Source organism: Myotis daubentonii, chromosome 9 (genome assembly GCF_963259705.1).
Source record: "Myotis daubentonii chromosome 9, mMyoDau2.1, whole genome shotgun sequence".
In the NCBI taxonomy this organism is placed as follows: Eukaryota; Metazoa; Chordata; class Mammalia; order Chiroptera; family Vespertilionidae; genus Myotis; species Myotis daubentonii.
Window position 1 is genome coordinate 55,971,591 of NC_081848.1, and position 24,149 is coordinate 55,995,739.

Consider the following 24,149-nt stretch of genomic DNA (forward strand, 5'->3'; position numbering starts at 1 on the left):
GTGGATAGAGAGAGCGTTGGCCTGTGTACTGAAGGGTCCTGGTTCAATTCTGGTCAGGGGCACAGGCCTGGGTTGCGGGCTTGATCCCCAGTAGGGGGTGTACAGGAGGCAACCGATTAATATTTTAAACTGTAAGTTATTCTTGCAGTTTAAAATATTTTTTCTTAAATTTACTGGGATTACTTTGGATAATAACATATATTTTAGGTGTACAACTTTATAATATAACATCTGTATACTCTATTGTGTGCTCACCCTTTAAATATTTTTAAAAAATATTTTATAGAGAGGCAAAGCAGCTCTTTGTTCTCGCGGGAACTTGATGTGCAAAAACTATACCATGTTTGCTGATTGTTTTATATGATTGGCCTTTTTTGCTCTGACAATTCCTTTCAAGCATGTGTAATAGGACGTAAAAATAGGACCCCCTTCTTGTCTCCGTTTTGGCTGAACCCTCAAGTCAATGATTGCTAATTACTCCCACATTATAAAGTAAGGTACAAGACCACCAACGCATAACTTGTGAAGGAGGTGTCTAGAAACCAGTGCATGACCTCCAGTCTATGAAAGAGTTGGAGAGGATGAGAAGGAATTCTGGTAGAATATGTGCAATAGTTGTCAATGTGCTCTGAGCCCACACTCATCTCATGTCTAGAGAAAGGCAGGCCTCAGCAGTGCTACTTAGAGAGCTTGGTCTGTATCCCTCCGGACTGGCACCCAAAACAGGCTGCTGTGCAATTTGTGCTGAGAAATTCAAGGTGGATGTTCAGACAACTGATCTGATAGTTGAGCAAAGAGACATTGATGCTTTGGAGAGGTCTTTCATGTCCAGTTTTTCATGACAAAGAATGTCTCAGTATCTGCCATGTGAGTGTTTTCCATGTATGAACAATAGTCTTAGACCCCATCCCAGGGGATTCTGGAGGGCTGGAGTGACACTCCAAGAAAGCTGACCACTAGATTCTTAGAGGCTCAGGGAGAAGAGTTCAACAGCCCAGAGAGGTACATTTACCCACATCAAGAGATTCCAAGAAATGTGGTGGGAAGGGCTTCCAAAACTCCCACAGAGAATGGGTCAGCACTAAATACTTACCAAGTATATAAAGCACTGATGCCAACTCACAACAGTATCAGACAAAAAAAAAAATTCTACCCCTTACCTCTCCTTTTCACCACCATTCCCAAACCCTGCAGGAGCCAGAGGCATCCTAGAGTGGGGAAGGAGGAGCAAGAAAATAAAGAAGCTAAGCACAGTCTGTTCACCATCGGGTGATGGGAGCCTGACAGCAGGGGGAGGGACCGAGAGGTCAGCCGGTCCTGCCCCCTCGCTGGCCCCACCCCCACCACGGGTCGCCCTCTGTGTGTGGGGCAACCGACAGGATGGGGGCCTTGGCCTGGCACCACCTGCATCCTCGGCCGCCCACCCACTAGCCATTGGGAGATGGAAGCCTGCGGGACAGTGAAAGGGGCCAAGAAGTGGTCAGTGCACCTCATAGTGACTGGTCGAGCGGTCATTCTGGTCGTTCTGCCATTATGGTCACTGGGCTTTATTGTATAGGATATTCATGGGCTTTTAAAATATATATAAGGATGTGATAGATTTCTTAAACTAATACAATTGCTAATATATTTAAATGAGTTAACATGTTTGACCAAAAAATAAATGCTTGCTGAGAACATGAATTTTGTATCCATTTATTATCCAGTTGAATAACAAACTTGCAAATCATAAATGTATATTACATAGTAAAACAAAGACTACACTGAAATAGACCTCAGTATCTTTATATATTTCCTAGAAATTAAATATATGCACTCTATTATATGTCTTTAAAAAGTTCCAGGATTTTTTCTTTTTTCCATTTGGAAGCCAAATTAAAAGTTAACTCTAATTCCGTATATTTTGGTGGAGCATTACTACTGTACAATTCCAAATGACAGAGTAGGCAGATTAAGAAATGTAGGCACTCTAAGGACCAGCTTTTGGAGCTTTCTTCAAAAAGTCAGAAAAATGCATATCATAATGTCTGAGTAACAACCCACTGGTTAAGAATCATGAACCACCATTGCGCCTGCACATGGCGCCGGGGTTCAGGCTGCAGCGCCAGAGCACTTGCTTGCGCATAACTGGGGCCAACTGCTCCCCACCGGCGGCGCTTCAAGCAAGAGCAACAGGGCAGAGGAAACAAAAGAGTCATGAACCAAACTTTTGGTTCAATTCTCTTCCTAGATGCTTTCAAGATATATATTTTAAGTGCATGAAAACTCTAAGACTCTCAGGATTCCTGATTTACCAAATATCACAAATCCAGAGGTTAGAAGAATTGAAATATATCCTTAAATATTTCCATTATTATGAAGTTGTGAATTATAATGGTTGTGCCTTTAAATATTTATTTGTGTGCTTTAGTCGTAGAGTGATTTTAAATACTATCATTTTACAATTCAATAACTATGATTCTTCACCATAATCAAAGTGGTATGAAAATAACCAGATACAGCCCCCGCAGGTTGGTTGAGCATAGTTCCATGTACCAACAGGTCACCAGTTCTATTCCCAGTCTGGGAACATGCCCAGGTTGTGGACTTGAACCCCAATAAGGAGTGTGCAGGATGCAGCTGATTGAAGTTTCTCTCTCACATCAATGTTTCTCTCCCTCTCTCTTCCTCTTTCCCTAAATCAATAAAAACACTTTAAAAAATAGATACACTATACATAGTTTGCTGTTATTTGCCATCTATCACGGTTTGCTTATAATAGATGTCCTTGCAACCAAACAACTAACTATAAACTAGCTAATGAATATTTTAAATGATTTTAGATTAGCCTAGATCAATTTAATATCAAAAATATATTTAATAGTTAATCAGCTATTAAAATTTATAAGCATTGTAAAAATATGAATTACCTTTCCCAACTCTGTCTTCTGCTAACCCAAGGACAATCCGTCACAATACTGGGGCTACATGTCTGAGTACGGGCCTTGCAAGTAGCACCCCCACCAAGTTCCCTTGGCCCCATGAGTAGGACAGATCATCTAAAATAAAACCAGTGTCATGCAATGCCATTGAAAAGAAAGTTTTAAAGAGAATTGTCATTTGGGAAGGGGCTCCCTAGTGCCTACAAAATAAAAGCCCCAAATTCTTAGTCTGGTCTTAAGATTATACCCCAGTTGACCTTTCCAGACTTAGCTACTCCTATCCCTATAAGAATGTACCCTTGAAGCTAGACAGCTTGCTCTTTATTGGGTATGCTTCATGTGCAAAGCCCTCTAAACTGTTGTGCATGCTAGCAGCTGGTCTCCTATTAAAATCAGGGGTTTGAATGTGATTGAGCTTGGCACAAATTCAGTGTTACATAAGATAGCTTAGAAATAAGAGGATTTAGGTAACTACAAGGACCAGCTCCATAATACCTATAAAGGTATTGTTTTTTATTGTTGACAATCCTATGAAGGTATTTTAAATGCTCATAAAAGTCATTTTACTCAACAAGGATTGGGAAAAATAGAAGACTGGGACTAGATATATCTATTGGGTCAAACAACTTCTCTATAAAAACAACAACAGGTAGTCATGGATTGTATGATATGTGAATAATATTTCACTAAAACTGTCACCAAAAACAAAAACAGGTGGTGGCTAGCATATCCAGGTACAATTTTTCAAAGACTAATGGGCCATTAAGGAATGGGAGTAGAAAATATTGTTTGGCTGCTATTCCTCCATGACCAAATCTTTAAGAAAAGCACGAGTTGGCCCCCAGGCTTGTGAACTGATGCTCAGATGCGCTCTCAGGATTAGGACTGGCAACTGTCAGATGCTCGGCGGCCGGCTGACCTTAGCAAGGGCGTCACTGACAACACCAAGATCATGCTGCAGCTCATTCATGACGCTGGTTAGGCTCTTGGTGTCTTTCAAGATCTGAATACTTTGTGTATACGGATTATACTTCACTCCAAATGGGCGCTTAATTGTTTCAGTAAATTCTCTATTTAAGAACACAAATAAAAGGCAATTAATTTCTAGGGGAGAAACAGTGAAAACTAAATAACAGCAAACCTATTTCACACACTAGGCAAAAGACAAATCTAGACATTCATGCAACCAATCTGACCTACTTCCGTACACTGCCTGTGCAGAGGCACCCTTAATCCCACCCACAGAGAAAACCTGAAGTCATCAGGGACACGGCTACCCTGCATTACTAGGGAAAGATCCTGTGGATGGCTTCACTAACAATGTATTACTTTACACATCTCTTAACCAGTGTAAGGAGGCCATGGACAGTAGCTTTATCTGTAAACAATAACACTGGCCACATAGTAAGTCCACTCAATTATACTAAATTCTACCCTTTCTTCCAACGTGAAAGCTCTGCCTTCTTTATCAAGCCAAAATTTGAACCTCTCGTTTGGCACTCCCAAGCACAATCATGCTCAGATCCCTAGGGATACTTGTACAGCTCAGAACAATTATACACGAGTGGAAGATGAAGTCCAGTTTCCAATCCACCTGGTCTACCCAGAGGGGGCCCCTCTTCTAGTTGTGCAAAGGTGCCACCTGTGTTAGAGGAAGCCCTCTGTGCATGGCTTCAATCCCCAACTATAAGGAAATCCCTAAAAGACAAGGAGCATGTCTTCAACCTCTATCTGTCTCCATTGTCACAATATGATCTCATGACCCCTTCCACCAAATTGTTTTGCTGTTTCTGCCTCTACAGTCCTTTCCTTTCCTTTCCTACAACCTCTATCTTAGTTCAGGCATTTATTTCCACTTGAAGCATTGCAAGAATCTAAGCAGTTTCTCTGCCAGCAATATCATCTTTTCTTTCTTTCTTTCTTTTTTTAAACAACACACTTAGCTGGTTAATAGTTAAAGCATAGCTTTGATTTTTTTCCACCTTTTTGCCTTTTTTATAATGCTGCCCCGTAGCCTAAAACTTGACATATCTAAATCCTGTCTATCCTTCATGTATTTTCTAAAATGCCATTAGCTTTCTCTCTTCCCCGAGCTGTAATGAATTGCTCCTGAATAAAAGGCAGAACAATGTTTCATACATATGACCTCTAAGGCTTTCTTTGTCCTTATATATAATTTGTGTATAGATTTTCCCCTACTAAATTATAAACTCTCTGATTGGAAGAAATGGGAAGAAACCAATTTCTTGATGAATCTGACTCATAATTTACAATTATCATTGTAAAGGACATACTCTAAATATTTGTTGCAAAAGGGAAGTGTTTACAAGCAGAAGGCTCCTAGTAGGCTTCTAATTATCCAGTTGCTGATTCCTGATTGGTTACTATTGGACCTATGTGTTGTGGGGGAAATGAAGGCATGAGGAAGATATACTTTACCTCATCTTCTCCTTTGCATCTTCAAAGCTTTCAGATACGAAGTAGACATCCTGAAAAGTTGTGATGAGACATTCCTGTTGACAGGTAATCTTGGGGTCAAAGGGCTTCACTTTGGCATGTCCAGAAAGTGCATGCTGGAAGACAAAGAGTTAGTGAATCAAAGAATACTATCCATTTTCATATATCACATTCTACACACAACTGCCAGAATCAGCACACCTCTGGATGTATTACTAATGCAATGGTCCCAACCTACAATTCCACACTAATTTCCTACAGCTCTATTTAACCCACAATATTATCCAGCAAAACAAATGGCTTGCCATTCTCTATAAATGCCTCTCAGTGGTTCTCAACCTTCTGGCCCTTTAAATACAGTTCCTCATGTTGTGACCCAACCATAAAATTATTTTCGTTGCTACTGTTATGAATCGTAATGTAAATATCTGATATGCAGGATGGTCTTAGGCGACCCCTGTGAAAGGGTCGTTCAACCACCAAAGGGGTCTCGACCCACAGGTTGAGAACCGCTGCTCTAGATCATCTCCGTTGTTCTAACACTCTTCTCCATGAGGGAGACACCCAAGAATATTTATTTATTTCTGCATTACGTTACCTACTTTCTACCTGCACTAGTTATTCCTATACATGACTTGTACCCACCACCAGGTGGCAGGCTCCTTGAGAGCAAGACAGTGCCTTGGATTTGTGCCATACAAATTCATTTTTCAACAGCCTAAATTTATTCCTTTATTTGCTAAATAACAAATTTCAAAGAACTCCCTAAAAATTACAGAAGTTCCTTCTAGCACATAAAATGGTGAGGAAACATCAAGACTTCGTAAGCAAAAACTTTAAAATACTTTTTTTATTTTAAAGTTACACACACACACACACACACACACACCAGAATATTTGGGAAATAGAAAAAAGTATCCCTTAAATAATGTTTACTGTCACCCTAAGTAATTTCCATACTAAGCTCTTGTTCAAATCCACGAACTATTTCAGGTCATATAAGTGATATTAAGTGAATATGGTGATGTGCAAAGATTTACAACTCTTACTTTGAGTTCACTGATAGAAGACAGTAAGCCAGCACCAAAAACTCTTAGCTGCCCATCTTGTTTACACAGACCAAACTCCACAGTGAAAAAGTAGCACTGCAAAAGGACAGAAATATTACTTTCACATCCTGAATGAATAAATTTAAAACAAATTACGACTCTTTGTCACTGTTCCAAAGTATCCTGGGATAAAGTTCAAAACCTCTAGACTAGCTTACAAGTATTTCTACAATCTGGCCTCATTCTAAACCAACACTTCTCAAACTTTTGTTCCCAAGATCCTATACACTCTTCAACCTTACCAAGGATGCCAAAGAATTGTTATTTATATGGGTTATAGCTACCTATACTTAGCATATCAAAAGTTAAAACTGAGAAAATATGTAAATGTTTCCTAATTAATTTTAAAATATAATAAACCATTTTATGGTAACATAAATAACATGTTATGCAGTGATAAATTCCAGGAAGGCAGGAACCAGACCTTCCTCATATTTGTATTTGCAGCATGATGTCTTGTACGTAGTACTCAAAAATGTTTTTAGCATCATTTTTTGGAACCTATCATTTTTACTGGAAAAAAGAAGATATAGAAACTATTAACATTATTGCGCTCTAATGTTTCTCTGTCTTTTTTTCAGCTCATGTCTTTTGATAGACCTTAAAATTTTACATCCTCCTTTAATGTTATTTAAATTAAATTAAAGATGGGCCAAGACACATTTTCTGATGGTCATGTTGAATATGCACTTTTAAACTATGCAAATACCCACATCCCACCCCAGTCAAGAATTACTGATCTCTATAGTCATTTCCAGTTTTATACCGTTGCCAGTTTTTGAACAGCCTCCTCTGAAGCTCCGAGGGATGCCAGGCCAATTTCTTGAGAGAATTGTGCAAAACTAGGTTCAGCCAAGAGGGGGACATGACCTAAAAGTTCATGGCAGGTATCTCTGAAAAAGAGGTACAAGTCTGTCAAACTGTGATGCTTACCATAAATGCATTCATCAATCATTCAATGAAATTAAAATCAGATCTTACTTTTATTCAAATTGATCAAAAGGTATTACTTTGGAAAAGGATCCCAAAGGACACTAACCAATAAAGAAACAGTTTTGCTTCAAAACCTTGGCCACTTGCAAACCCACACATGTAAGTACATACAGATAACCACAGACATCCACATACTCTTCTACCCCAAATCAGGTCTCTGCTCAAATGTTACCTTCCCTAAAAGGCCTTCGCTGGCCACCCTTTTCAAAATAGCAATAACACACACACAAACACACACACACACACACACACACACAAATAGAAGCTCTATGAGGCAGGAATGTTTGCCTGATTTTTTTCAGTATTTAGACATTCGTACATCCTCTATGCTAAGAACAGCACCTGTCACCTAACAGGTTGTCAAACAACAACAATGGATAACATATATAAAGCATAGATCATGTATTATGTGCCAGGAACCATTCTAACCATTTCACATGTGCTAATGTATTTCATCTTCACAACAGTCTCATGAGGTAGATATCAATATTACAAGCAGCTATCTGATGACTGAATGATGGAGAAGTACTTACGGCTCTGGGGTATACAGAGGATCTGAACTGTGTCTCACATACTGTGTGCAGTGGAAAACTCGAAAGGCTAAACCTGATAAGAAATCCCTTGATGATAAATAACCAGCCACAGGACGGATGGAAAAACCTGTGCGCTCTGCAAAGCAAGGGGGAAAACACAGAGACAGTCTTCACCAGCATAGGCCACACACTGCCGCACTGCAACTCAGCCAGTGGCACCAAGTTACACTGAGAGAGGACAGAAAACTAAAATGTATCCTACGTGGACTAGGGGAAATAATCATTACGAAGCACTTACCATGGCCAGACAATGAATTACACTTGCTACATATCACCTCCTTTCAGGTTTTCAGCATGAGTTAAAGTTTATTCTCCTCGTTGTAACAACTATAAAACTGGGGTTCCGCAACTCAGTAATGTGCCCAAGGCCACACAGTGGATGGTAAAGGTAGGAAGAGAACCCAGGTCTCCTTACTCTACACCTGTTGGCTCCCTAAAGAGTTTAGAATATCCCCTAGACAGAATCTATTAATTTAGATCAGAACCATTTCAGAATCTATGCCATTTTTTCGCCAGTACTGCCTCTTATAAAGTAGGTTCTTTATTTGATCAATATTGGATTGTGGTCTCCCATTCCCCAACAGCCAAGACTGCATGTCCACTGCAAAAGTGCCTGCCAGGAGGCAGCCATGCCTCAGGGACCTCTACAAGCTCCAATTTGGCCGTCATCTCAAACCCTCACACTCTGGTATTCCAGCTACAACCAGTTGCTTTGTACTTGGATTCCCCTACTCTGACAGGCAGACTTCACGGTCCCATTGAACTTAACACAAGGATGGAAATGTTCTCCATCTAGGCTACCCAGTAGGGTAGCCACTGGCCATATGTGACTACTGAGCACTTGAAATGTGGCTAGTGTGCCTGGGGAACTACCATTTCCAATCCCCTTAAGATTCGGCGCACTCTCTTCTACATTGTCCCTCTTCTACACTGACACTCTGTTCTGATTGTCCCTCCTCAAATGTGGTGCCCCATGCAGGATCCAATACTCCAGGACAGAGTACAGGAAACTTCTCATCTCCCATATCACTGAACATTATTCCTCTATTAAAAATTTTCTCCCCTAGCTGGTTTGGCTCAGTGGATAGAGCATCAGCCTGTGGACTCAAGGGTTCCAGGTTCGATTCCGGTCAAGGGCATGTACCTTGGTTGCGGGCACATCCCGGTGGGGAGTGTGCAGGAGGCAGCTGATCGATGTTTCTCTCTCATCGATGTGTCTAACTCTCTATCCCTCTCCCTTACTCTCTGTGAGAAATCAATAAAATATATTTGAAAAAAATTTTTTTTTCTCATGCCCGGCCGGTGCAGCTCAGTGGTTGAGTGTTGGCCCATGAACCAGGAGGTCACCGTTTGATTTCTGGTCAGGGCACAAGCCCAAGATTGTGTGCTTGATCCCCAGTAGGGGGCGTGCAAGAGGCAGCTGATGGATGATTTCCTCTCATCACTGATGTTTCTAACTCTCTCTCCCTCTCCCTTCCACTCTTTAAAATCAATAAAAACATTTTTTAAAAATTCTCTCATTACCCACACAGAATTCAACATTCCCCTAAGAAAAAGTTTAGTTAGCTTATTACCTTTTAAAAAGTTTGAAACATCTTCCAACTGTGGGATATTATCTTCCCGATATCCACAATACTTAGAAAGCAAAGGTAAATTTTGGAGATACTCTCTGCAGGCGTGGGTTGGGTAAAGCTTGTTGAGCTCCCGGAACACAGTTCCCCAGGTCTTAATCTCCTCCTCCGTGAATTCAACTCTAGGAATGGGGTTGCCACTAGCGAGATAAAGAATTAGCATTCAATAAACAGTAGCACTTATTCTCTTAATTTACTCTCTTCATTGATTTTATCATTTTAAAGTTGGATAAGTTATTGTTGTAATACACTTACTGTTTATAGTTCATAGCCAAGTCTGCAAAATACTTCCGCCTTTTACGGTAGACATGGTCTTTGAAGCCCTGGTAATTAAAGAAAAGGTTTTAAATATTCATATTAAAATAAACTTGACAAATGATATTTGAGAAACATTTTCATTATTATCTGAGCTATTATATTAAAGAGTTACATAATTGTTATTTTGAGCAAGCATTGTTTAGAAGTTTATGATTATTTTTATTTTAAAGTCAATGCTACATGACAGCTTTATACCATAGTGGCTACAAAGGTGAAAGATACTACAGATACAGCCCTGGCTGATGTGGCTCAGGGGTTAGAATGCCTACCCATGCATCTAAGGGTCTCGGGTTCCATTCCTGGTCAGGGTGAATACGCAGGTTGGGGGTCCAATCATAGTCTGGGTGCATACAGGAGGTAATGGGTGGATGTTTCTCTCTCTCATTCATGTTTCTCCCCCTCCCTTTTGCCCTCTGCCTTTTTTCCCCTTTCCCTCTCCCTTCCTCCCTCAATCTCTCTCTCTCATCAATGAAAAAAAAACACACATCCTCCCATGAGGATTGAAAAAAAAAAAAGATACTATAGATACAAAGATACAAAAATACCATAGTGACTACAAAAATAAAATAGTTTGAAAAACAAAAGCACCATTTAATTAAATACAGGCTTTATCCCAAGGATAAGATTTTTTTTCTTAATCACACAACTGATCTCTTTAGCTAGAGATGTTTGCTGCCTTGTGTATATCTTAAAGCTATTTAGCACACTTTTCACATTTGTTCATGCTACTTAGCACACTTTCCACATTTCAATCTCATATATTTATTTGTATGTGTGCTTTATCTTTTCAACTGGACTGTAAACCACCTGGCAGTTATGACATTTATAAATTCCAATAGTTACTCAATAAGATACTATAGAATAAATGGATGGACTGACTGGGGGCTAAGGCAGTATGCAGGCACATTCACAAAGCTAACAAGTGTAGAAGCTAGATTAAAGCCCTGGTCTACGAGACTTCACAACTGCAGTCTCTCCCTCCCCTCCCAGGATCTTAGAGCTCCATACGCAATCCTAACACTCTGGTTTATTAATTCTCCAACTCATGCCTGTACTGTACCCCCTTGTAATTTCCCAAGGAAATAATGTCCTAGTTCATCAACTGCCTAATAATCCAATTATGCTGGGCAGCGTAGGTGATACGTTTTTCCATCCTGTCTTTGCTCCCCTTTCCAATAATCCATACCCATTTTAATAAAAACTGACTGCAGCTCGTGTCTTTATTTTGGAATAACTCTTTGAATAGCTCTTAATACTGGGAATGTCAGGCACTGAATAGAGGCTTTGGAGCCAACAAGTCGGATGCTCTTCAGGCAGTTGGTCTCAATTCCACCAACAGGGAGCTCTACTAAACTCCCTGAAATCCCAATTGAAACAAGATGCTGCTTAATCTAGAATAAGCGCTTTCTCCAAAAATGAAAATGTTGCTCTTGAGTTTTAGTTTGCTTTAAATTATTGTCATGAAATTTTTTTTATTTATTAAAAATACTTACAGGATGGTCTGCATCCAGTTCAGATCCATACATCAGAACTCTGTTGGCACAGTGGTCCAGGTCAGAAATCTTCTTTGGAAACCAAGGAACCATTTCTATACCTGCAAAACATAAACACCACCAACACCTAAAGAGACCATCTGAAGGCACTAAGGAAGAAGAAATTAAGAAAGTCATACATTTAGATAAGATTTTTAATTTTTGCTTGTACATTGAGGCAAAATTTGTACAAGTAAACTTCTCTATTTTTAATAAGTATTCAAATTATTTTAGCTTAAAATTTATAAGGCTTGATTTCCTAAATGTTGAAAAAATGCTATACTTTGCTGATAGACCAAAAGGTCAATAACAACAAACGACATTTTTTAAGCTACATATTTGACCACCATAAAAAGGCAGAATCTTGCCCTAACTGGTTTGGCTCGGTGGATAGAGCATTGGCCTGCGGACTGGAGGGTCCCTGGTTTGATTCCAGTCAAGGGCATGTACCTTGGTTGTGGGCACATCCCCAGTAGGGGGTGTGCAGAAGGCAGCTGATCGATGTTTCTCTCCCATCGATGTTTCTAACTCTCTATCCCTCTCCCTTCCTCTCTGTAAAAAATCAATAAAATATATATATTTTTTTTAAAAAGGCAGAACAAGGGGTAAATTTAATAAGAAATGTGAATGTTTATTTTTGTTGATGAAAAGGATCTTAGAGGTCATTTATGCCTTTGCCACATTGAAATTCTCACCATCCCCCGGAATTTCTGAGTTTACTTATGCTTTTCTTCTGCCTGAAACACCTAACCCCCTCCCACTTCCTGCTCCACCCGATCCTCCTGTTCTCCTGAGACTATCCTCCTCTGTCCAAATCAAAGGAGCCGTCCCTGACCCTGGAGGTGGAGCTAATCCTCTGTCATCTGGGTTCCTGTGACACACTGTTTCTAATTCTCTAGAAGCTTTCTTTATGTTTTAGTATAATGTATCTGTAACATGTCTGTCTTACAGGAAAAAATGGGAACACTCTAGGGTAGGGACTATCTATTTTTGTATCCTCATTTCTTAATAGAAATATTGGACACAAATTGGTATTCCCTTAATATCACCTGAACCAGTTAGCCTCTATAAAACTCATAATTTTATAGAAAAGGTCATCAAAGTCCAGAGGGGTAAAGTAAGTTACCAAGGGAACTCATCCCTCCCTGAGAGAGGAGAGAGGACTAGAACTGGATCCTTCTTCCTTCAGTGGAATGATCTTTCTAACATACCCAGACGTGATATTCAAGAGCTTTAACAATAAATACAACAGGGGCACCAATCACATCACTCGAAAGAGACACAAGCAGAGGGCTAGGCTCCTGCTCCGCCAGGTGTCACCCTGTCTCCGTGGCAGGCAGGGGAGTCCTAGGGGAGCATCTGGAGCAACAGGTGGGAAGCACTCAGGGAAGCAGCTACCTGACAGCCAAAATGAAAGTATTTCAGCGTTTTAGTAATTTACACCACCATACGAATACAGAATTGGAGGTCTGTGAACTCAAGAAATGCTTGATGATTTGGAAACTGAGACAACTTAACAGATTTCTAACTATCCCGAATTCTATCATATATTTAAGGTTTCCTTTTTCACTTCTCTCATACTTGATAAAATGTTGCCTTATCATTTTTATTTAGAATTTTGAGCAATTCTATTTTGTTCCCTTCGCTACCAGACTATAAGCAATATAAAGAGACAGTGTTTTGTTTTTACTTTCATTCTTTAAGATAAATATAGGATTGGACAGAGACGGACTGAAAAAAGTGAAGGGATTAAGAAGTACAAAGTGGTAGTTACAAAGTAGTCACGAGGACATAAGGTACAGCATAGGGAATACAGTTAATAATCTATAATAATAAAAGGGTAACATGCAAATAGACTGAACAGCCATCCAGACATCCTTCTGGACAACCTTCCAGACGACCTTCCTGACGAAGCCAGGGCTGCAGCTGTGGGATCGAGGCAGCCGTGGCTGCGAAGGCCTACTCTTGCATGAATTTCGTGCAACAGGCCTCTAGTGTTGTAATAACTATGTATGATGCCAGGAGGATACTGGAAATATCGGGGGGGGGGGGGACACTTTATCAAGTATATGATTGTCTAACCACTATGCTATATACCTGAAAGTAATGCAAAATAATATTGACTGTCAACTGTAATTGAAAAATAAAACATTTTAAGTGAATAAATAAAAATCACACATTTAAAAAAAAGATAGGACACATATTATGTACTTAATCTTCAGAGCAGTATTTTCACTTTTCAAACGTACCATCCTCCTTCATGGCAAAATTATCAGGTGGATTCACACAGAGAACATCAGTATTAGACTTCAACAGATGAAAAATATCACTCAATTGTTCTCCGTTGATATCACAGTCAACAAAAATCTCAAATTCCGAGTTTCTTCTCTTGGATTTTCGGGACTCGATGTGCAACAGGTTCACACGCTTCTCCTGTGGAAAGCAGAGGGTGAAGCTTGGGTAGGACCTCAACTGGCAACAGTCTCGAAGCAGGTTGCTTTCATTACCGCTAGAACCAAGTCACACTTGCCACAATAGCCAAAGGGAGAAAAGGCTGTTTTTAGTGATTGCAATCGCAAAATAATTCTCCCTAATATTAGGTACTATTCAAAAAAGTTTGAGGAATTCGTCACATCCTCCCGAAACTAATAATACTCATCAGAAGTGCTTGGATTGCCAGAATGGATTGTCCTTCAAAGGGAAATACCAAGTCTCTTATATAAAAAGAAGCTTTTGAAAATTTTCACCAATAAGGCCAGTTTCAAATAGTGATGCTGTTAGACCTTTAGAAAAGTTTCCTTTGCAAAATTGCATCCAATAAAATTAAATGAACAGCTTGAACACAGAGTATTTAATACCTCAAATCTCTTAAGCTACAAACTTAGTAACCAGCTAAACCAGATTGCTTCTTCTGGTCTCTTCATGACACTCTGAGCTGAGGGTGCCATATGTGCAAACTTGTGGGAGGAAGGGGTCTTCTCTTGCCAATTTGGGTAGCTGAGGGAAAGCACTGGTGACATAATGAAACGTAAGAGCCAGGCACCCAACAGATTTTCATCTAAAATATGAGAAGGTTGGAGTAGTTGATCTGCAATACCAACCACTTCAATCTAAATTAACTTAGTGACAACCTATGTAGCCAGGTAAGGGCTGTGAAGCATACAATGAAGGGTAAGACACACAAGTAATTTATACCTCGTTGTCTAACACACAAAAGACTAAAAAAAAATACAAGTGGTGAGTGTTCAGGTGCAGGAAATGTTCGGCAAAGGGACAAAGCATCACGGGTTATAGAGAGTAGAAGTTTCCATGAGCAGATAGAAACGAACATGAGTCTTAAAGAACAGATAGACTTGGAAGGCAGAGGGAAGAAGGAGGATTCCAAACAGGAGAACCATACGAGCAACGGTAGAGATGAAATGAGAGTTACCAGGGAATATGAACCAAAAGGAAAGAGTGAGTGTAAGGGATGTTGGGAAACTAAAATAGGCAGGGTTCATCCTGGAACATGGAATTGATCATGGAATCAACAGAAGAAAGCCAGTTACAAAATATACTGGCATGATTAGGAGTAAAGAGTTTTATTGAATATATTTCTTATGGATTTTTTAAAATAAGAATATATTCTTAAATACTTCTGAATGATAACTTGAATAAATATAAAGCTAAACTATGTTTTGTTTTGTTTTAAATCCTCACCCGGGGATATTTCTCCATTGATTTTTAGAGAGAGTGGAAGAGAGAGGAAAAGAACAATTAATGCCCTAGCCAGTTTTGCTCAGTGGCTAGAGTGTCAGTCTATAGACTAAAGGGTCCCAGATTCTATTCCAGTCAAGGGCATATGCCCGGATTGTGGGCTTGATCCCCAGTGTGTGTGTGGGGGGGGGGGGGCAGGAGGCAGCCAATAAATGATTCTCTCTCATCATTGATGCATCTGTCTCTCTCTTCCTTACTCTCTGAAATCAATAAAAGTATATTTTTTTAAAAAGAACAATTAAGAAGTTGCCTCTGGGGAGGGGGACTGAGGATATAATATGTCGGGTTTTAAACAATGCTTTTCAAACTCTTCTAGACTATTTGTCTATCTCTTAAATTTTTTATATATATTTTTTATTGATTTTTCACAGAGAGGAAGGGAGAGGGATAGAGAGTTAGAAACATCAATGAGAGAGAAACATAGATCAGCTGCCTCCTGCATGCCCCCCACTGGGGATGTGCCTGCAACCAAGGTACATGCCCTTGACTGGAATCGAACCCAGGACCCTTGAGTCCGCAGGCCGACGCTCTATCCACTGAGCCAAGCCGGTTCTGGCAATCTCTTAAATTTTTAATTTTTTAAAATATTATTTCAAATGGCTACATAACAGTACATCATGTGAATATAAATTTCATTTTTAAAATAGCGAACATTTGCCTGGCCAGTATGGCTCAGTGGCTGAGCGTCAAACTATGAACCAGGAGTTATGATTCAATTCCTGGTCAGGGCACATGCCCAGGTTCCAGGCTTGATCCCCAGTAGGGGGCATTCAGGAGGCACCCGATCAAAGATTCTCTCTCATCGTTGATGTTTCTATCTCTCTCCCTCTCCCTTCCTCTCTGAAATCAATAAAAATATGTTTAAAATAGCTAACGTTTACTAATAAAGTACTTTGAACCATCCTAAGCATTTACATATATTAACTCTATTGATTCTCACGATGATCCTATGAGGTAGGTAGGGTTCTCGTTTTATAGATGTAAAGACTGAAGCACAGAAAGGCTAATGAATTTTCCCACGATCACTCAGCTAATAAGTGACAAAGCAAGAATTTGAACTCAGGTGGTCCACCTCCAGAGCCTACAAGCTTAACCCCAAAGAGAATACCTATTGTGAGGGCAGGCACTGGGTCTACTTTATTCAGGCTCACATCCTTCAGGCACCTGGCACATAGTAAGTACTTAATAAATATTCATGGTCTGCCTCACTGACCCCTATTTTCTTAACATAGATTTATGGAAGTGGAATTTCTGGGTCAAAAATGTGAACATTATGGGTGGGGGGAGGAGTTAGGGCTGGGTGAAGGTGGGGAAAGGGGAGGAATGAAGACATATGTAATAATGTCAACAATAAAAATAAATCCAAAAATAAACAAATAAATAAATAGAAAAGAAAACGTGAATATTCAAGGCTCACAACATTACCAGATTGTTTCCCTACACATTACACTGATTTGGCCTCACACCAAAGGTGTATTTAAGGGCCAAATGCATTGAAGCTTTGACAATAGGAAACAGTATAACTGTAAAAATCTTTGCTATTTTGCTATATAAAAATGCCATTAACTGTATTATCAATACACCATTAAATAATATCATTAAAATTTTAATATTTTAAAATTAAAATGTGCTTCTCCAAAATCTAGAAGTAAATCTTTCTTTCCCCCATTTAAAAAAACATATATTCTTATTGATTTCAGAGAGGAAGGGAGAGGGAAAGATAGAAACATCAAAGATGAGAGAGAATCATTGATTGGCTGCCTCCTGCACGCCCCACACTGGGGATCAAGCCCACGACCCGGGCATGTGCCCTTGACCAGAATTGAGCCCAGGACCCTTCAGTTAGCAGTTTGATGCTCTATCCACTGAGCCAAACCTGCTAGGGCTCTCCCCCCACTTTTTTTTATTAGCTATTTGTACCTCCTCTTCTGTAAACTGTTTTTATTCCTTGCCCATTTGTTAGAATTGAGCAATAGTTTAGAAATTTAAGTGCTTAAGGAATTTCTGTAGTCCAACTCTGAAGAATTTACAATATTCTACATTTTAAGTATAATTTTAGAGACTCGTTTTAGAGAGTTTTATGTAAGATATGGAGAGTGCTTACCTGGAAGATTTTCAGTGCTTTTATAAGCCCTCCAATTTCATTCTTTAAGGAAAAAATGAGAGTTGCTCTTCCTTTTTCTAAAGAATGGTCTTTGTTTTCCTTATTGTCTTCAATCATGATGAATTTGGTATAGTTCTCTAATAATAAAGTATGAAAATACAGGAAAAGGTCTTAAAAAAAGTGCAATGTCAACTATATTTGATAATTTTTGAAACAGTGACAATATTTGATAATGTTAACCAAGCTTTAGTTTCCTCACCTGTAAAACATAATCCCTAGAATATTATAGATATATAATACACGTTAGTGGTTTTCTTCTTCTTTCTTTCTTTCTTTTTTTTTCCTTCCCTTAACCCAGCCGTGGGCAAACTACGGGCCCGCGGGCTGGATCCGGCCCATTTGAAATGAATAAAACTATTGAAAAAAAGACCATACCCTTTTATGTAATGATGTTTACTTTGAATTTATATTAGTTCACACAAACACTCCATCCATGCTTTTGTTCCAGCCCTCCGGTCCAGTTTAAGAACCCATTGTGGCCCTTGAGTCAAAAAGTTTGCCCACCCCTGCTTAACCCAATCCTTCTTTTGGGGCATGACTCAGCCCATAGGCTTCTTGCCGTCTTCCTGACTTGTAGCCTGAACTGGGAGCTCTTCCCCTATGAAAGTCTACCTCCTCTCCCCCGGCTCCAACCCCACAGTTTTAGCACTTTATTATACTGGGTCTTGTATGACTTCCCCAAATGTTTTATTCATACATGCCTTGTCTTCTAATAAGGCAGCAAGCTCCTTCAGAACAAGAACAAGGCCTTCTTTTCTTTGTAAATTTATGCACCTCTGAAGCTGTAGACACATGTAGACTGGAGGCCCAGTGCACAAAAATTTGTGCACTCAGGGGTGGGGGGGTCCCTCAGCCCAGCCTGTGCCCTCTCGCAGTCTGGGACCCCTCGGGGGATGACCACCTGCTAGTTTAGGCCTGCTCTCTGGGGGATTGGGCCTAAGATGGGAATCAGACATCCCTCTGGCAGCCTGGCAGCCCTCGGAGGATGTCCACTTGCCAGCGGGGAGCAGGCCTAAGCTTCAGTCAGACATCCTTAGTGCTGCTAAGGAAGCAGGAGAGGCTCCCACCACCACCACTGTACTGGCAGCCATCAGCCTGGCTTGTGGCTGAGCAGAGCTCCCCCATGTGGGAGCACACTGACCACCAGAGGGCAGCTCCTGCATTGAGCATCTGCCCCCTGGTGGTCAGTGTTTTTCATAGTGACCAGTCATTCCCAGTCTTTCTGCTGTTAGGGTCAGTTTTCATATTACCCTTTTACTATATAGGATAGAGGCCTGGTGCACGGGTTGGGGCCAGCTGGTTTGCCCTGAAGGGTGTTCCAGATCAGGATGGGGGTCCTGCTGGGGTGCCTGGCCAGCCTGGATGAGGGGCTGATGGCTGTTTGCAGCTGGTCACACCCCCTTCAGGGTGGGGGTCCCCACTGGGGTACCTGGCCAGTCTGGGTGAGGGGCTGAGGGCCATTTTCAGGCTGGCGGGCGACTGAAGCTCCCAGCCTCTCCTTTTTTTCTTTTCTTTTTTATTCTGGGATTTATTTACCTTCTATAATTGAAACTCTGTTGCCATCACTGGCACTCTAAGCTCTGAGGCCCCGGCTGGCTGAAAGCAGGTATCTGGGGTTTGTTTAGCTTCTATAATTGAAACATTGTTGCTTTTGGGCTCAGAGTCGGGCCGCGGCAGGCGGGGAACCTTGGCTTCCTCCATCACTGGAGCAAGCAAGCCTCATGCTCGCTTCAGCTGCGTGGCAGCCGGCCGCCATCTTTGTTGGCAGTTAATTTGCATATCACCCTGATTAGCCCATGGGAAGCATAGCGGAGGTACGGTTAATTACCCTTTTTGTCTTTTATTAGATAGGATAGTTTTAATTTGATGATTAATTCTTCTTAATTACCCAATTTCATATTGTAGTTTTAGTGGAATTAACCTTTAACAACTTAAATTGATATTGCTGATTCCACTGTCTTTCACATCACTCACTGACACAAGCCTGTGGCATGACCACTCAGTACAGGTGTAGTGGTGATGGTGTGGGCTTGAAGCCAGATACACTGTGTTCTAATTGCCCAGCTCAAACTTCACTTACTCATGGAAGCCTTTCCTGACTTCCCCAAGTCAATTCCAGTTAGTGTTGGTTGTCAATGCACCATATACCTCCCATTCATAACAAGTCACTGGTGCAGTGGTAGCTCTGTTTCAATGAGTATTTGTTTCTGTGTGCCTTTCCAACTAGACTGTGAGCTCCATGGGGGCAGAGATCACAAACGCTGATACTCACCATGGTATCTCCAACATCTAGCACAGTCCCTGCACATAATAGGCACTGCATAGATGTCATTAAGTGAATAAAAGGAAAAAGATTTCTTAAAGACATGGTCTCTACCTCAGGGAACTGAAAGTCTGGTAGAGAGAGGGTGACAGTTCATAAAGATAAGCATTGCAACCAGAAACACAGATGGCATAGTGGTGGCAGTGAATAGATTATTTTGGTACATGTTCAGAGATGCGTCATTGAAGAAGATGTGTTTGAATTAGATCTTAAATAAAAGGGGGGAAGGAGTAGATAAAGATGATACATGACCAACCAATAGAGAGCAGTGAGGAATCATGTAGGCAAGGTAAGTGGGACAGACCCTTTAAAAGGCCCTGTGTAGGTAGTGCAGGGGAGTTTCATCTTGATCTTCTATGCCCATGCAAATACCCACCAAAGGACCGTGGCCCGTGTAATTGAAGGCTAAATGAGAAAAGTAAGGACAAGGTAGTTTTCTTAAGCTAAAGTCCTGGCTTTGAAACATCTTCCTATAGGATGATGCAAATGAAGGACTTTATGCATTTCTGTCTTTCTGACTAGACAGATCTTGTGAGTTTTGTCTTTCTTTCATAAAGTTCTTCTCTTAACCCATACTGTATAAGATTTTGGGGCTACTTATAAAAGGCAGCCCCAAGAGACCCACCTGGCTGGACAGAGGGTACAAAGTACCAAATACGGCTTCCAACCATATGGTCGTAAACAATAGTCTGCTACTAAACATACCAATGGAATACAGTTTTCTGTTCCAGAATTCAGTCTTTATGATACCTTTGGAACTTAGTTTAACAAATATTTATCAGGCACATACTAAGTTGAAGGACTTCTACATATAAGTTCAAAGAGGATGGAAATAAGAAAGAAATTCCTGTGATAGCAGCTTCCATCCGTTCTTAGCAATCCCAGAGGTGGGTGAGGGAACTGACATTTGTCAAATGTCTATACATATCATGTATTAATATTATCCCATCTAATTCTCAAAAAATCGTAATGGGAGGGATAGGAATCATACCAATTTTATAAATGAGAAAACTGAAGCTTAGAGAAATTAACCTGTTGACACACAGCTAGCAAATATGAGAACACATATTTAAAACTGTGTCCTTGAACATGTGAATGTCAACATATGGGTCTGATTTCACAGGGACTTCCCTAAATATGTTTGGAAACACAGAAAGTAGGACAAAGTTCATGGCATCTAGTTAAAACCTGTTTTTTCAGAAGATGGACTAGATATCTACTTTGGCATCTTCTCAACCACCTATTCACACCACAAAACAGTGTAAGGAAATATCTGGAAATTGAAATCAGACTTATCTAATCACTGGTCTGAGGTTTATCAGTATGGTCTTGTCCTAAACTTTCTAATATATCAGTCAATTTATCTCTACAACTAAAACAATCTCTGTGTCAATGTTTAAAAACAAAATGACCAGTTAAACTTAATAATAATAATGTGGGTTTTTCTATGACTCAAATGATTACTAATCGTAAAATAAATGAAATGTCAATTCATTCACATGTATAAAGTACCACAGTCAGTGTATGGTGGTAAAGATGAAAAACAAAGAAGACAATTTGCCTCCAAGGGATTCACGGACTTACGTATGAGGGAGGTGGAAGAGGAGACACAGACTTTCTAGTAAGTACAAACAGTAAGAAGAAAATAGGACAAACTAGATATCTGCAGAGCACACCTTATCCCCCTTTACCCCACCCTTCACCGATGTCCCATGAGATTCTAAAGATGATTAGGGATAGCTCTGGCCCATCACAAGTCTCTGATCATAAATGGATGAGACGCAAGAGATCCAAATAGAAATTTTCAGCTTCAACGGACTCAACCATTTCTTAGCATAAACTTAATTATACATAGGAAATTCTGATTTGGTGCTCTGAGGCTGACAATTGAGGGGTGGTCTCAGATATGCAGTCTCAGACTGTTTTTAGAAATGTGAGAAGCTTTGGAAACATTTCTTGTTTAACGATCACTCAAAGACCATGGACTTTTCTTTTTTTTCCACTCGGAGTACGGGTGACTGTCCTATAGCATGCAAACAATAAAAGGGATGTAAAATAACAGAGCAGATTGCTAGTAATAAATCTATCTACAACTCCATCTAGGCAAGCTGTAATTTCAGCGTGCATGAATTTCCTTATTTGCAAAATTGAAAGGATAATTAGCACCAGTCTCAGGGCAATAAAAGGATCATATATAAAACCCTTAGAACAGTTGCTGACCTACACTAAGTACTCAATTAACTCTAGTAAATCCCTAACTTCCCAGGCTTCAAGAAAATGTAATTAAAATGGCGCTTTAAACAACTCTGGCTAAGACTTTTTCTTACCCTTGGTATATTTCTCATAGCAGCAAGCACATGGGAAGGTTGTGTTATAAAATGTAAGTATTCTTGGGCAATCGTACCTCCGACTCACGCTGGCCCAGCGCTCCCAAATCCACGAAGGTATCCCTGGTCCCGATAGGATGGAGCCACCCTGCTCCACTGCAGCGCTGCTAGAGGTAAACTCTGTCAGCCCTCGGGCTGCACTGCCCGCTTTTTATGGAAGCTGGCGTCTGAGCGGGCCTGTGGGCGCTCGAGACAGCTGGGCAGTGGCCAATGAGAAGAAGGGAGCTCGCCTGCTGGTGGGGAAGAGGAGCTGGGAGGCGGGGAGAGCGTGGGCAGAGTCCTGACCGTCTGCGCCAGCCTGTGTCTGAGACTTGCAAGCCTTACTTAGCCTTTAGGTGTTTCTGACTGGCGTTTTTATTAAGCTGTTAGGCCACCCTGAAATACAGAAGTCTGACTAATATCTAGAGTTGGAAATTCCCTCCAAACCAAGATCACACCTGATAACAGCATGATGACTCCTATAGGCTTGTACTGATTCTCCAGTTGGCGACTAAAGCAGGAACACCCCACCCTCTTTTTCTTCTGTGCTTCTAGGTTATTTGAGAGTCCAGACCTGCCTCATCATCATTCTTTTGGTGGCTTCCCTTGTTCCTTGAAGCAGAGCAATCCTTGAACTTTATAGAAGGGAAGTGCTCAGTATCCTTCCAATTAGAGACATTTTAAAGCTGCAAGCAGATGAGCATGCTATATTAGCAGAAAATCATGTTACATGCTATATGAACAAAACGGCCCAAACATTTGGACTGGTTATTTACTGACTGAGTGCTCAGTCCATTAGATTCTGCCACAAAGGGCAATATATGCAACACATTATACTGTAGGACATTTTTTTTTCAATTTCTTAAACGTCAATTTGTTGATGTATAACTTACAGTAAAATTCGCCCTTCTGAGATGTACATACAGTTCTGTGAGTTTTGACCAACATACTACAGTTGTGTAACCACCAATCAGAACACAGAACATTTCCACCACCTCAAAACAGTTCCCCATCCCAATCTTCTCCCCAAATACAGCCCCTAGAAACCACCGATGCCATTTATGTCCCTCTAGTGTGGTCTTTTCCAGGCTGTCACATAATGGAATTATACGGTATGTATAGGTTTTTGGCTCAAACACTTAACATAATGTTCTTGAACTTCATCCATTTTGTTGCATGTATCAGTAATTTGTTGCTTTTCATTGCTGAGTATGATGTACTTTATTTTTTATTTATTGATTTGAGAGAGAAAAACATCAATTTGTTATTCCACTTATTTATGCATTCATTGGTTGATTGTTGTATGTGTCCTGATTAGGGATTGAACCCAAAATCTTGGCATATTGGGATGACACTCTAACCAACTGAGCTACCCAGTCAGGGCTAGATGTACTTTAAAATTCCGGACACTTACAGCTTTCACATGCATATTTTCTTTCATCTGAACAGCAAGTCTAATAAGGTAAATACTATCCTTATTTTACAGGCAAGGAAACTTTTTTCCTGTAAAATCTCCATTGGCTATCCCAGTGCCTGGCACATGGTAGTTTCTCAATAAATATTTGTTAAATTAATGACAATGGGATGACAGAACTATGTTCCAATATGTGTGCATGTATGCATCCAGTCTAGCATTTCTGGAGAACTGATTCCCAGATGTGGAATACTGCCCGAATGTCTTCCAAATAAAATATACCAAACTTCTATTCCTACTCTCAAGAATACAAAACATCATCCTCATCTTAAGCAACAGTGGATATTATTCATCTTAATTTTGTTGTTGTTGTTAATCCTCACCTGAGGATAATTTTCCCATTGACTTTTTTAGAGACAGAGAAAGAAAGGAAAAGGAGAGAAGGAGGGAGGAAGGGAGGGAGGGAAGCGGGGAGAGAGAGAGAGAGAGAGAGAGAGAGAGAGAGAGAGAGAGAGAGAGAGAGAGAGAGAGAGAAATATTAATGTGAGAGAGACACATCAATTGGTTTCCTC

The 24,149-nt window shown here is 40.4% G+C and overlaps 1 protein-coding gene and 1 non-coding gene across 2 annotated transcripts; one reads left to right on the forward strand and one right to left on the reverse strand.

Annotated features, from left to right (window-relative positions):
* Nucleotides 1-1,681: 1,681 nt before the first annotated feature.
* On the reverse strand, nt 1,682-22,358 carry TPH1 (tryptophan hydroxylase 1). The gene is made up of 11 exons (XM_059709092.1): nt 22,202-22,358; nt 17,415-17,551; nt 13,804-13,987; nt 11,516-11,616; nt 9,960-10,027; nt 9,648-9,844; nt 8,014-8,149; nt 7,254-7,380; nt 6,428-6,523; nt 5,361-5,494; nt 1,682-3,991 (listed from the first exon to the last, which is right to left on the reverse strand). Exons 2-11 carry the CDS (start codon nt 17,529-17,531, stop codon nt 3,817-3,819), a joined length of 1,335 nt encoding a protein of 444 aa, XP_059565075.1. The 5' UTR covers nt 17,532-17,551; nt 22,202-22,358; the 3' UTR covers nt 1,682-3,816.
* Nucleotides 2,046-2,177, forward strand: LOC132242465 (small nucleolar RNA SNORA76). Its single transcript, XR_009454651.1, has one exon. It is a non-coding gene; the product is annotated as a small nucleolar RNA SNORA76 (small nucleolar RNA).
* Nucleotides 22,359-24,149: the final 1,791 nt, after the last annotated feature.